At 53.5% G+C, this 14,373-nt stretch overlaps 2 protein-coding genes across 5 annotated transcripts in view; both read right to left on the bottom strand.

Moving 5' to 3' along the window:
• Window positions 1-1,786, bottom strand: part of GFOD2 (glucose-fructose oxidoreductase domain containing 2) — a 53,044-nt gene extending 51,258 nt beyond the window's left edge. The window contains exon 1 of the mRNA XM_003917053.3: window positions 1,533-1,786. The gene's annotated coding sequence lies outside the window, so the exon portion shown is untranslated. The remainder of the gene's footprint in view (window positions 1-1,532) is intronic.
• Window positions 1,787-6,065: 4,279 nt separating this feature from the next.
• The window catches only part of RANBP10 (RAN binding protein 10), an 87,652-nt gene continuing 79,344 nt past the window's right edge, over window positions 6,066-14,373 (bottom strand). For all 4 annotated transcript variants that reach the window (XM_021932366.2, XM_009196714.4, XM_009196717.4 and 1 more), the window contains 7 exons: window positions 12,893-13,001; window positions 12,633-12,781; window positions 12,233-12,437; window positions 11,341-11,462; window positions 10,741-10,886; window positions 10,328-10,439; window positions 6,066-9,566 (listed from right to left, as the gene is read on the bottom strand). In XM_021932366.2, coding sequence (XP_021788058.1) covers window positions 9,436-9,566; window positions 10,328-10,439; window positions 10,741-10,886; window positions 11,341-11,462; window positions 12,233-12,437; window positions 12,633-12,781; window positions 12,893-13,001 — 974 coding nt within the window. In that variant the 3' untranslated portion in view covers window positions 6,066-9,435. The remainder of the gene's footprint in view (window positions 9,567-10,327; window positions 10,440-10,740; window positions 10,887-11,340; window positions 11,463-12,232; window positions 12,438-12,632; window positions 12,782-12,892; window positions 13,002-14,373) is intronic.

Genomic DNA, 14,373 nt, shown 5'->3' with positions numbered 1-14,373 from the left:
GAAAATTTTCCTCTCTTGGTCCAGGCAGGTTCTCTAAACTCCCAATCCCAAAAGCAGTTAATTTTTTCACGATTTCTGTAAAATGGATGGCCTTAAAATTCTTTTGTTCTCTAGTGTAGCTTTTCAGAAGGAAGTAAGTTTCCTTATCAAGAATGAATCTAGCTTCCCCGACTCAAAGAAAACCATCTTCTCTATATTGCTCCATATCACAATAAATTTAAGTGTCTTCCTTTTCTAAATTAAATGCTGTTCCCTTCAACTTAAGGGCCACACACTAAGGGGTATTCCTTTAGAGGCTTTTGGGCCCCACAGATCACAAAGGTGGTGCCCTGCCCCAGTTCTTTTTGGACATTTAAAAGGGCATCCACTTTCTTGCCCTCAGGATGACATTATGGGAACAATGAACATAAATAAGACAGTTAAATAAGCTTCCTTGATGCCTATCCAATGCAGCTTTCAACTCTTCTACCCTGCCTTGTTCTTTAGATCGTGCTGTAGTCTGGAGGATAAACTCTTCACACAATCATTCCCAAGCCCTCATGTTCCTGTCCACTCTTCCTCCCTCACCTTTTAAGTGTGATAGGGCCTTGATGGGAATACCTCACTTCACCTTTTGTCTCAAGTCCATCTGCTTCCTTCCAGAGCTACAAAGGTAGGCCAGGGCCACTGAGACGTGGCCATAGGGTATATGGGGGCTGGCAGAGTCACTCGCACCTTCTGGGGTGTCCCTTCTTCCACCTGTCAACTGAACACCCGTTTCTTTTTTTTTTTTTTTTTTTTTGAGGGAGTCTGACTCTGTCGCCCAGGCTGGAGTGCAGTGGTCGGATCTCAGCTCACTGCAAGCTCCGCCTCCCAGGTTCACGCCATTCTCCTGCCTCAGCCTCCCGAGTAGCTGGGACTACAGGCGCCCGCCACCTCGCCCGGCTAGTTTTTTGTATTTTTTAGTAGAGACGGGGTTTCACCGTGTTAGCCAGGATGGTCTCGATCTCCTGACCTCGTGATCCACCCGTCTCGGCCTCCCAAAGTGCTGGGATTACAGGCTTGAGCCACCGCGCCCGGCCACCCGTTTCTTAAATATTTATCCCCAAAAGTCCCACATCATTCTGAAAGGGGATGAACTAGCTACCCTACGAGCCCTTTGTCCCAAGCTTCTACACCTCACACACATCCTCATCCACAAAGCGTCCATCCTAACACAGGCAGGAGGTCGGCTAGGCACAGGGCAGGGGAGACTAGGTTTTTGCATCTGGTAAAGGATGGATTATGTCTCAGTTTCTTCCAGAATCCCAAATCCTATAATTCTACCACCAAGCCTGCGGGTCCTATTTCTGCGGTGGAAAGGGCGAACCCCAAGGCGACCCTTCACTCCGCCCGCCTGCAGGCAGTTGGAACGAGCCCCCTCCAGCCCCGGCTCTGCGGGTCCACGCCTCCAACCTCCGGCGCCGGGCCGCGGAGGAGGCCCTGTCGCCGCCAGCTCCCGGCCGCGCCATGCCCTCTTTCGCCCTCACCCGCCGCCGCTGGCCGCCTCTCACCTGGCACGCTGGCATCGCCCACTCCGCGCTGCACTGGAGACCATGGGTCCCGGGGGGTCTCGGCGGCCACCCATCCGCTTTAAGGAAGGCTGGCGGGGATGCGCGGGCCCGGGAGTCCAGGGCGCCGCCACCCGGAACGCGCCGCCTGGTTTCTAAGGAACGGGGGGCTCTGGAAAGGGAGGGGCGGGACGGCATAAGGACTGCGCATGCTCTATAACGGGGTTGGGCCTACGCTGGGAGGGGCCGTAGCGGGGAACTGCGCATGCTCGCAGGTTGGGGGCGGAGCTTAAGCAGCCTGGCTAGGAGGCTCAGGTCGTTCATTTCCGGCGGCGGAGGCGGCGGAGCCAGCGGTTTCCTAAGCTTGGCTTCTCTCCGGTCCGCTGACCGGCGTCAAGAACCAGGTTTTGGGAGCTGTGGTTAGCCTTGGTGGTCCTGGAATGAAAGACGATTTCTTGTTGGACAACGACATATCTGCAGAAGGCCAGTTCTCTCGAACTCGTCGGACTTCCTGGCTTCCTGACTCCCAGTGACTCGTTTTTCCGTTTTCTCAGGTGCCTATCTGGGCTCCTCTTCCTCTGGATGTTTTTGATTGTTCTTTAAATATCAGTGCTCTTCAGGACTGTGTCCTCAGTCCCCTTGGCCTCTTTACTGAAGCCTATGCCCCACCAAAGTAAATAGAAGACTGTCCGCTAGAGTAAGGAAGCCGGTAGATCTTAGAATAAAACTGGCTGTGTAGGAAATGTGATTGGGGTTTGTATCTGCATGGGGAGCCCCCATCCCTGCTTGTCTGACCCTCCTGCTGAGTATCAAGATCCCCACTCAGCTGGCATTAGGATGGTCTCCCAGCCATCATTCCAGAGCAGCCTGTGATGACAGAATATGTCAGCTGACCTAAGCGTGAGGCAGTTCCTACTGAGATATGCTAACTAGCAGTAGAGCTATCCCTGCTTTGAGCGGAGGAGACAGGACTCCTACCACCTGTGAGCATGGAAGGCTCCCAGAGTGATAAGAAGTTGTAACCCCTAAACCCCCCCTCTTCTAATGGTGTTTTATCCTTTCTCTCCTGGATCCTCAAGAGCCAGGCGGAAGGGAGGCAGAGTCAAAATGTGCCTGTTTGATCTGTTTCTTAGTCATTGTTCAGAGTTCCACTCTTCTTGGGTAGGATTTCTCAACAATGGCACTACTGACATTTTGGACCTGATAATTCTTTGTGGGGCAGGGATGGGGGGAGCTGTCTGCATTGTAGGATGTTTGGCAGCATCCCTGGCTCTACCCAGTAGATGCCAGTAGCACCCCAAGCCCAGTTGTGACTACCAGAAAATCTCCAGACATTGCCAAGTGTCTCCCTGGGAGCAAAATCATTCCCAGTTGAGAACCACTAGTCCAGAGGAAAATGAGCCTACTCTGGCTTTATTTATATAGAACCAGGACTTTATGCTTAATGTAAAACCCACATTTTCCCCTCTATGCTACCTCTTCCCTAAGAGCATTCTTTTTTTTTTTTTTTTTTTGAGATGGAGTCTCACTGTGTCACCAAGGCTGGAGTGCAGTGGTGTCATCTCGGCTCACTGCAAGCTCCGCCTCCCGAGTTCACGCCATTCTCCTGCCTCAGCCTCCCGAGTAGCTGGGACTACAGGCACCCGCCAGCACACCTGGGTAATTTTTTTTTTTTTTTTTTTTTGTATTTTTAGTAGAGATGGGGTTTCACCGTGGTCTGGATCTCCTGACCTCGTGATCCACCCGCCTCGGCCTCCCAAAGTGCTGGGATTACAGGCATAAGCCACCGCACCCAGCCCCTAAGAGCATTCTATAGAGTAATAGTCCTATAAGATTCTATTGAGTGACACAGTCTAGTAATGTAAGTTTGGAAAGTGCAGGGTTAAACAACACATTTCAACACAGGATTGTGAGCTTTTAATTAGCTGGTGGCAATCACTGTGAACATCTGTAAGACAGTTTTCCTAATTTACCAGACTACAGAAGAACCCTTTTCCTTTGGCAAACCTCCCAATTCCAGTGACTTTTAACCACTGCCTGCCCCCTTCTGTTATCTGTGTTATTTTGTGGTACTATTATCCATCCTGTCACCCCCAACCAAAGTCTGCATTTGTCTTGTCTCTTGCTTCTCCTATTTCCCTCACATTGTTATTCATCTTGTTGTACCTCCATTTCTCTCCTAAATATTTCTCAAACCTGCCCTCTTTGCAGCCTCCTGCCTGGGTTCTTTTGCTCCCATTTGTCTCCAGTACCACCTCCAGGTGGACACCAGCATGATCTACCATATCCCTCCTCTGCATAAAACCCTGGTGCCTTGGGGACAGGGGAGGCAGGAGTGGGCCAGTCACACCAGTGGGCATCCTCATGGAGGAAGGATGCTCATGTGTACTGTGTGTGTCCCTGTGTGCCAAGCGCTGCTGTATATCTGCCATAATCCCCTACCTCCACGGGGCAGAAGGATTTACCATGTTTTAAGGATGGGGAAACAGTCTGGGAGGAAGAGGTTAACTTTCCATGTTAACACAGTAAACAGGGCTGTCGATGCAAGGATTTTGAACACAAGCTCTTGCTCCTCAGACAAGAGACAGGAAGCTAATTTCAATACCTGTCAGGCTGGGTGCCATGGCTCACGCCCATTATCCTGGTACTTTGGGAGGCCAAGGCAGGAGGATTGCTTGAGACCAGGAGTTTGAGACCAGCCTGGCCAACATGGTGAAACTTCTCTATAAAATATACAAAGGCCGGGCGCGGTGGCTCAAGCCTGTAATCCCAGCACTTTGGGAGGCCGAGACGGGCGGATCACGAGGTCAGGAGATCCAGACCATCCTGGCTAATGCAGTGAAACCCCGTCTCTACTAAAAATACAAAAAAAATAAAATAAAATAAAATAAAATAAAATATACAAAACTTAGCCAGGCATGGGGACACATACCTGTAGTTTTAGCAACTTGGGAGGCTGAGGTGGGAGGATCGCATGAGCCTGGGAGGTTGAGGTAGCAGTGAGCCATAATCATGCCACTGCACTCCAGCCTGGGAGACAGAGCAAGATTTTGTCTCAAAAAAAACCACCCCAAAAACAACAACTCTCAAAAGAGGTATGCTCAGAAAACTTTCTGACTGTGCAATATTTGAGGAGAATAATATTTAGATTTTTTTTTTTTCAGACAGGGCCTTGCTCTGTCATCCAGGCTGGAGTACAGTGGCTCGATCATGGCTCACTGCAACCTCAACCACCCAGGCTCAAGCAATCCTCCAGCCTCAGCCTCCTGAGAAGCTGGGGCCACAGGCACACACCAACATGTCTAATTTTTTCCATTTTTTGTAGAGACAGAGTCTCACTATGTTGCCCAGATTGGCCTCGAATTCCTGGGGTCAAGCGATCCTCTTGCCTTGGTCTCCCAAAGTGCTGGGATTACAGGCATGAGCCACTGCACCTGGCCCTGGAATGTTTTGTTGTTGTTGTTGTTTGAGATGGAGTTTTGCTCTTGTCACCCAGGGTGGAGTGCAGTGGTGCGATCTTGGCTCACTGAAACCTTTGCCTCTCAGGTTCAAGCAATTCTCCTGCCTCAGCCTCCCTAGTAGCTGGGATTACAGGAGCCCGCCACCTCGTCCAGCTAATTTGTGTACTTTTAGTAGAGACGGGGTTTCACCATGTTGGCCAGGCTGGTCTCAAACTCCTGACCTCAGGTGATCCGCTCACCTCGACCTCCCAAAGTGCTGAGATTACAGGTGTGAGCCACTGCACCTGGCTCTGGAATGTATTCTTAATATCTTATTTTTGTTGGGAGAAGTTCCTGTGGCCCACCTTTATTTAGTTGAATTTTTTTTTGAGACAGGGTCTCACTCTGTCACCCAGGCTGGAGTGCAGTGGTACGATCTCAGCTGACTGCAGCCTTGACCCAGGCTGGAGTGCAGTGGTATGACTTCGGCTCACTGCAAGCTCCGCGTCCCGGGTTCACACCATTCTCCTGCCTCAGCCTCCCGAGTAACTGGGACTACAGGCACCTGCCACCACACCCAGCTAATTTTTTGTATTTTTAGTAGAGATGGGGTTTCACCATGTTAGCCAGGATGGTCTCGATCTCCTGACCTCGTGATCCACCCACCTCGGCCTCCCAAAGTGCTTGGATTACAGGCGTGAGCCACTGCACCTGGCCAATTTTTGTATTTTTTGTAGAGACAGGGTTTCGCCATGTTGCCCAGGCTGTTCTCGAACTCCTGAGCTCAAGGGATCCACCTGCCTCAGCCTCCCAACGTGCTAAGATTATTGGCGTGAGTCACTGCTCCCAGGCTCTTTAGGTGAATTTGCTACTTTTTCCTTGTCTAAGGTGAAAGCCGTTTCAAGAGAGAACTGAGGTTTAAGTACCTGTCCTCTTTGGGGTCTTACAAATACAGTTTCAAGGGTCCTTGAGGAAGGCACCTAAGGGCCTGGGCACTTGAGAGGCTGGGAAGGGCCCAAATCCTTTAGGACAGGATGTGTCACAGAAGGGGTGCCAACCTCAATAAGACTCAAAACAGAGACCAGACACACATGACTGCTCATGGATGTGTATTTTAATAAAAATAATTCTGTCAAAATACAACAGGAGTTTTTTTTTTTTTTTAATCTCTCAAGTACAATTTTAATAAGATGTTTTGTGTTAGAGTTCTCTCTCCATCCTCCCACACCCACAAGTTTCATGCTAATGCCAAGTATCAACTCTCGAGGACAAAGGCAAAACCAGTGTGCACAATGTGGAGGATGTCTGTTTCAGCTGTAGTTACTAATGGAGGAAAACCCGATGCAAAGAGGCAAGTGCCTGAGGCAGCCAGAGGCCACAGTCTGGCCACAGGTCTGGGTGCATGAGACTGGCAGTCTAGTAGGGCTCCACTGCCTGGCTGCCACACGGGTGCATACCTGAGTTGTGAGCAACCAAAGGAACTTTCAGCTCTGACAGTTCTCTGCCTTATCTTCTTTGTGCTTGCTTAAGGAGTGGGAAGGCGCTGGGTGGCCAGGCAGTCCCCACTTCTGTCTCGTGGTGTCCGTTTTCATGGCCTGCACCCAGCCACAGACCCATGTGGATGGGAATGGGGGTTCTGGCTTGCTATGAGTGCCAGTTTTTGCTCTGGAAGGAGTGACCATTTGGTGCCGCAAGGGGAAAGTGAGTAGGGAAGGCTGCTCCCCAGAGCTGGACAAACCAAGAAAGCCAGGTCTTCCTCCTGCCGCCACGAGTCAGGTCTAGCCCTTCACCAGGGCTCCCCCAGGTGCCTTTCCCACTCTAGGCTCCTGGAAGCAGGCTGGTAGGACTGGATGTGCATAAGGGGCACCTCCGGCTGGCAGGCAGGCCTGGACTCTTAGCAAGAGAGTGGGCTCAAGCAGCTTGGTTTTGGCCCTCTCCACGGCTTGTGGGGCAAAGGCTTATGTCCCAAAGGTGAGCTGCCCAACTGGGACAGAGAGCCCCTCTGGAGAGGAACAGAGTAAACAACTTGGACTCAGCTGAAACAGTGAGATAAGGCACAGAAAATGGGGAGGTGGCCATGGGTACTGAGTGCAAGCCAGGCAGACACCCAACCCCATGCAGCACACAGCTGTCCCGAGCCCTCCTGGGCCCTCTCAGCCACTCCACAACCTAAGCTCAGGCACCCATCCTCATCCCTGACACAACCCTGAAGGTAGCAGCTTCTCACATACTGCTGGAGGGCACATCAGCCTAACCCCTCATGGGGCTTATCTGCCATTCAGTTTCAGGACTAAATAAACAGTGTTGCCCAACCCACAGGGATAAGGGATAGTCTCGGCTCGGCTACTAATTTGCTGTGTGACTTTAGCCAAGTCACTTAATCTCCTGGGTCTGTTTCCTTATCTGTAGCAGGAGAGGAATGGGGGAGATGTTCACTGAACCCCATTCCAACTGCAAAGGCCTGTGGTTTCAATTCCCAATCCTGCTAGGCTGTGATCATTTTAACAGCCTGATATTTCCAACCTCTGGGTTTGGGAGCTAGGTAGCCCCAGGCTGTCACAAGAGATGAATTTCCTTTACGGACAGGACACCTCCTAACAGGCCATGGTCTATGGGCCTGCCAGCCCCAAGGACCAAGAAAAAGCAGCAGCTATAGGATCATTTCCCAAGGCAGAATTCTGAGAGCACAGGGCCCAGGGCCCTGGCCCCATCACCAGCAGTTGGTCCAATTCAATCATTTTTCTTGTTGCCCAGCTGTGGGCCCAGTGAGGCCTGGTGAGCAATGAGTATCTCAGGCCACACCAACCATTCCCATGTCCACCAGTATGGAGCAGGAGCTTGCACAGCCCAGATTCAGGCAGGGACTGAAAGTTCAACTTCTGGCCTTGCCATGGCTGACCCTACTCTTTGCATGGGCGGCTTCTGCACTCCCCTCACACTGTGAAGCACGTATGATAATTCCAGCCCGTCCTGGTGCTCCTCTGTGTAGGCTTCCTCCCTTTCCTCCTCCAGGGCAGCCAGTCCTCTCCACAGATGGGCCACCCCAAGTCCTGGCAACCATCTCAGCCTTTCCTTTTCTGATTCCCCAATGGTAGCGGGACCATTTTTACTCCGCCAGCTGTGAGGATCTATCTGAAACAGCTGGTGGGACATCTGTAAAGCTGATGGAGTCCCATCCTCTGGCCAGCAAATACTCCCAACAGTCTTTCCTAAGACTGGCTAGGGTCCAGCTGCAGGGAGCTGTCTGGTACAGTGGCAGTGAAGTCTGGCCTAGGGGATCAAGGATTCCAAACACTCCCTGGAGTAGCAGCCCAAGAACCTGCCTCCACAAGGTACTGGTTTCTCAACAGAAAGCATCCATTCTCTCAGAGCTGTGCAGAGATGGTGAAGATCCAGGCAGGAAGAAAGCAGCCCCTGTACTCAAGGGCCTCTGTCCTGGGAATGGAGTCTTCTTTCCGGCAGCCTGACACACAGAAGCTCTCAGGACGAAGGCAGGTAGTTTCCAGGCAATCAATTTAGAGTAAATGTATTATTTGGCCATCTTAACAACAAGGGAAGGTAAGGTATTGAAAAGGGAGGAAAGGGGAGCAAGGCAAGCAGTGGGAGGTGGGGTAGAGTGGTAGATAGTGTGCTGGCCAAGGACCCTCTACCTCTGCTGTGTGGCCCTGGGTCAAGTTATCACTTCTCTGGACCCTTGGCCCTGTAGTTCTCTGCTCTGTCCAGCTCTCAGGGGCCTACGGACCCACAGTTCCTGGGGTGCTATAAACCAACATAACCATGCCCACTAAGTGGCCCACCAAACCCTATTTGGGTTTCCTAGGCTGCAGCTCGGCCTGTGACTCAAAAAAGGGGGAGCAAAAACTAAATCACTTGGCTGAGGTGACAGAGATGATTCTTTTTTAATGAGTTGGACTCAAAGAAAACATGGTGCCTGGACAGCCTCACCCAAGAGGTGCTGGACCACTAATGCTACGATAAATACTGTCTTTTTTTTAATATATATATATTTATATATATATATATATAAAATCTCATTTGTTTTTTATTTATGAAAATAATAAGCTATCACCAACTTGGATAGGCTTCATCACTAAATTAGCAGAAACCAGCTCAGCACAAACTCTCCAGAGATAAATACTGGTGGCTCAGTCAGGAGAAAAAAAATTTAAAAACCCCAACCCCTCCTCAAAACAAACCCCCCCCTTTCAAAATAGAAGGCGCTACATGAGAGTAACCAGTCAATACTGTGTCACAGGCCGCTGCACGTGAAGGGGAGAGAGAGAGACTGAGGGGGTGGTGGGCAGAGAAAGGAAGGAAGGAAGGAAAGGGAGAGGGGAAAAGGCCAGGCAGGAGGAGTGGACTCTGTCCATGGCTTCCCAGTCCCTGCACCAGGTGCCTATGGAGGGCAGGGCAGCTCCAGCCCTGGGGCCAGCGGAGGGCCAGCCGGAGCCAGCCAGCACGGTCAGCTAGTGCAAGTAGTCGTCGACTCTGGCAAAGGAGCAAGAACCCAGGCCTGCTCGGGCCATGAGCCGGAGACACTCAGATGCCTGGCCCAGGGCGAGCATCAGAGGAGGCTGCTTTGGCAGGTTCTGGGACTCTGTGGAGGAAAGAAAAGGCCTGGTCACTGCCCTGCCCAGGGTTTGGGCCCAGGTCAAAGTTCCCTTGGGAGTGGAAAGAGGGGGCAGTAGACAGATTCTCTTGGAACAGAGTGTTCAGTACCTCTGTGTAAGTATGTCCCAGCCACCAGGCCATGGCCCTGCGGTCATGCCAGGAACCTGAGGTCCTTAGCCCAGTGTAGAGCACTGGGCTGGCCTGGGCCCACCGCCATGGCCTAGGACCCATCATGAACTCAGCTGGGCAGATGGAGGTCAGGGTTTAGGTTCAACCATGGGAGCCTAGGAGTCCTGAGTCACCAGACAGGGCCTATGCAGAGCCTGCTGCCCCAGTGTGGACAAACAGCTCTTACTGGGGCCAGTTGGAGTTGGGGGTGGGAACCACCCAGGTAGCCATGGGCCAGCTTCTGTTTTTGTTAGATCCACTCACCTAGGCCAGGCATGGTGGCTCACACCTGTAATACCAGCACTTTGGTGGGCTGAAGCAGGCAGATCCCCTGAGGCCAGGAGTTCAAGACAAACCTGGCCAACATGGCAAAACCCCATCTCTACAAAAAATACAACTAGCCAGGCATGGTGGCATGCACCTTAGTCCCAGCGACTCAGGAGGCTGAGGCACGAAAATCGCTTAAACCCGGGAGGCGGAGGTGGAGACTGCAGTGAGCCAAGATTGTGCCACTGCACTCCAGCTTGGGCTACAGAGCAGATTCTGTCTCTAATAATAATAAAAAATAGATTCACTCACCTAAAATGGCGCTGTTGAGGGCAGCACACACAGGTTCCCTCTGGATGGGGTCAAGCTGCTGGCCTACTGGGCAGCTCCAGGGGTCTGAGTATGCCAGCAGGCTGAAGGCATCCTATAGAACAGGGCATTCTTGAGAGGACTGTGGCACACACCATAGCCCGCCCTGCTACCCATGGCTCCAGAGACAGGGCCCTGCATGATGCCCAGCCTGGAATGTGGGGTGTAGGGTCGAGCAGGGCTATACTCTCCCCAGAGCCTGGACACGCATGTCCAGTGGGCCCAGATGCCCCACTTCCCTCTGCAGACCTGGCTGGAGCCCACTCTTTCCTGCTGCCCCCTGGACTCTCCCAGAGCCACCCTGCCCCCAACACCAAATGGGGCCTGCTCTGCATGAGGTCTGGCTCATCCTGTACCTGCAACATCTCTGTGTGGGCCAAATTCTTGCCGTACTCCCGGCCCAACTGCTCACTCAATGCCTGCAACTCACGGCCAAACAGAATGATCCTTTCTGTGGCAGCCTGGTTGCCCCCACAGAGCTGCCGCCGAGGATGCCCGTCATCTGCATCCAGAACGCAGTGAAGAATACATTAGGAGAGGTGAGGAGGGAAGGGCAGGACTGGGGTGGGGCAGGAAGGACTGGGAGGAACAGGTAAGGCAGCTACAGTTGAGGCATTCTTCTCTTCGTCCACCTGGCACACAGTCTAGGGTTCAGGGAGGACTTGGAAGCTGTCCCTCTTCCCAGCCCGCACAGACGCAGGGTGCTCATTAGGGTGGCCACGCTCTCGAACACACTCTAGCCTCAAACACAGGTGGTCTTGGCACAGGCCAGGGCCTTCGTACATTTGGAGCCACCTCAAGGACCCATTCACAATTGGCTAAGGAGGCAGTGGACAAGGTCTGGCTGGAGCTTCTCAAGATGCCAAAGCCTGCCTAGCCCAGCTCCTCCCAGGGGAAGAGGGCACCCAGACTGCACACTGCCCTCAAAGAATAGCACACCAGGCCGTGGCTCTCACCCATGCTGGACTCATCCGTCTGCAGGTCCTCATGCTTGTAGGCACCGTTAACAATGCGCGTGGACATGCTTCCTAGCACACCGTTGGGGTAGTGCTCTGCCTCCATCTCCATCTCACTGTCACTGTGGGGAAGGGTTGAGGTGGGAGTTGGCCCAGGGGGTGTGGTTGGAGCTGCCTGGTTGGGCCTCCTTTCAGGCTATAGCCATGGGTTGCTGTGGGTAAACCGAGGACCCCCCAGGAACATGAAAGGACAGCTCAGGCTTCCAAGTCTTCAGCACTTGACCCCTACTGTGACACCAGCTATCCTCAGAGGCCTGTCACCTGATTCCCACCCTTGTCCCAGTGCTGCCTCTGTGATTTCCCCGTCCCTGGCCCTCCTCTGAGTTCACACACCTCTTCTACATATTCCCCAACCTACTGACTGGGCCCCATGGCCCCCATGGGCATCTCTGTGGCACTGGTTGGGAGCCAAACCCAGGTCAGCCTTGAGGTGTATCTGGGGATGCTGAGAGCCACCTAGAGCTCTAGCCTGCGGCTTAGCTTCCCCTGCCTGCCCAACCTGGCTGTCTATAAAGCCAGAGCCAGGGAAAGCTCCCTCATGATGGACCCTGAGGGTTCTCACAGGCCCGGCCTCTTTGGAGGAGACCACATCCTCAGCCTGGTATCACTGGAGCCTCTGGAGAAAGCCAAGGCCAAGGAAAGTGCAGCTAAATCGTGGGGAGGACCAGAAGCCAGAGCTGACATCTGGCCCAGTGGGCCAAAAGCTAGGACTCCAGGCACAGACCTGAGATGGAGGCTGGGGGTGAAGGGCAGGGCACTCAAAGGATAGACTGCAATGGGCCCAGCTGGCATGGGGCAGAAGGCAGAGGAGGAAGCAGAGCAAGGCAGGCACCTGGTCTCCTGGTTACTGGTACTGCTGTGGGGCTGGGACTTGGTGGAGTCTGTTGAGTTGGACTCGGAGTAATTGACGGAGGATGGGGAAGAGGAGGACGAGGAGGAGGAGGACGAGGATGAGGAGCTGGGTGCAGGGTATTTACTGTGGTTCTGTTTGCTCTTGGTGGACACGACGCCATTGCTACAGCTGGGACTGTCTGCTCCTAGAAGCCAGGGGGACAGTCAGAAGAGGAGGGGCAGCTTGCCCTCAAGTGGAGCCCCAAGAATAACCACAGTGGTCCCATTTCCCTTCTCCCAAATCCAGCAGCGAGCCCGGAGCCCAGCCCAGGAAAGGGTATGTGGGGTGGCCTCTCTCCTCCACACCAGTTCTTCCCAGAGCCCTCTGGAGAGTGGCTGACCTGTGTTGTGCATGTGGGAACTACTGGGGCCATGTCGGGGGCTGAGGCTGGGGGAGCCAGGGTAGCTGTCCTGGGACTTGGGGCTTCGGGAGCTCAAGCTGCGGACCTCACTGTCCGTCCCATTCACCATCTCCACAAACTGCCGGCACCTGCGGAGGGAGCGGAGCAATAATGCTCTGGTTGTGGTCCAGGCTGACGTTCCCACCACCAGCTGAGAGGGGCTGGACTCTGGGGGAGCTGGGGTCATGCCCAAGACTTACTTGAGCATGAAGAGGAGGTTGGGGTTGTGCTCCAGCAGCCCTGGGTAGAAGCGCTGGGTGGTCTCGATGGCCTCGCCCACACGGCCCTCCAGCACCAGCTTCTGGATCTCTGCAGGGTGCAAGAACACAGCAGTGAGCAAGGACTACAGACCTCTCCTACAGCCACACGCCTGGGATGCTGCCAGCCTCAGGGCAGGGGCCAGCCATGATCAGATGGGCTGGCTCAGAGTGCCTCGCCAGCTTGAAATGCTCACAGGAGAGGAGGCTGGAGAAAGAACCTGACTGCCCAGCCCAACAGATCCTGGTTTCTGCCAAGTGTCAGAGTCCTCAAGAATACGGGGAAGATGGAGGGGAAACTCAGTCCAAAGGCAGGAGGGTAAATGTGGAGGCCTGTTCCTGCAAGGCACATGGTGCCAGGAACCTGGGGGCAGGGTAGGGCCCCAGCTGGGGCAGCATGATCTGGGGATGGGCACCCAGGCAACTTGGTGGCCTGAGGGGCTCCTCTTCAGATAGACTCCTCTCTTTCCAGGCCTCACAGGGTAATGGCAAGGAAATCACACTGGTTTCTGATCGGGGTTGTGCCTGGTGGTCTTCAGGGGCTGCAGCATGCCCCCTGCTGGGAGAGGAGGCCATCCACCTCATGCTGGCACCTCTGACGTTGACACCTCTCAGGCCATCAGCATCTTGCTGCTGCCTTTTTGCTCTTGCCATGGGGCCTGGTGCATCTCGCTGGGAGCAACTTCAGGGTCTGAGGCTCTCATTCATAGATCCCAAGTCTGGGATCCCTTTCTGTCTGTCTGGCTGAACACAGCTTCTCTGGGAGACAGAAACATGCATATACAGAAGAGACAGCAGGCTCGGAAAGGGGCAGGCAGGCACTCACAGACACGCATATCCACACCCACTCGCCCTCACTCTCCTTTTCTCCTTCTAGCTCCTCGCTGGGCTCTTTTTCCACTTTTCCAACACCACTCCTTCCATGAAAGAGCCTCCAGATGCACAGCTTCCAGGCCAGCATCAACACTGGGAGAGCTCTGGTGAAGCGAGGACTCTAGGTGGTCAGCAAAGGGCAGGACCAGAGGTGGGGAGCGGAGAGCAGTGCCCCCATAGCAGTCATTGAGCACTGGCTTTGCCCTGTCTGACCACTTCAGTCCCCTCTCTGGCTAAGAATAAGCAGAACTACTAAGGCTGAGTAAATGGTGAGAAAGGCAGAGAGTTTAGTAACAGGCAAACAGTCTTCCTGGAAGACCATGAACAGGAGGCTGAGAGGAATCCAGGATTCAGAGGGGAAGGAAACAAGCAGGGAGGAAATGGAGGAATGGAACCAGCCATGCCAGGGCCTGGCCTGCGCCCAGCCTTCAGAATATGCATTAGGGAGGCTGCCCTGAGACGTCTCCGTCTTGCCAACTGTCCATCGGGGCAGTGCCATCTTGAAGGTGGGACAGGAACATGGCCTTGGGCTGCAGGCTGGTCATGAGGAC

The sequence above is a fragment of the Papio anubis genome, chromosome 18 (genome assembly GCF_008728515.1).
Source record: "Papio anubis isolate 15944 chromosome 18, Panubis1.0, whole genome shotgun sequence".
NCBI lineage: Eukaryota > Metazoa > Chordata > Mammalia > Primates > Cercopithecidae > Papio > Papio anubis.
The sequence above is the reverse complement of the archived record's forward strand: the minus strand, read 5'-3'. Positions and strand labels throughout refer to the sequence as shown.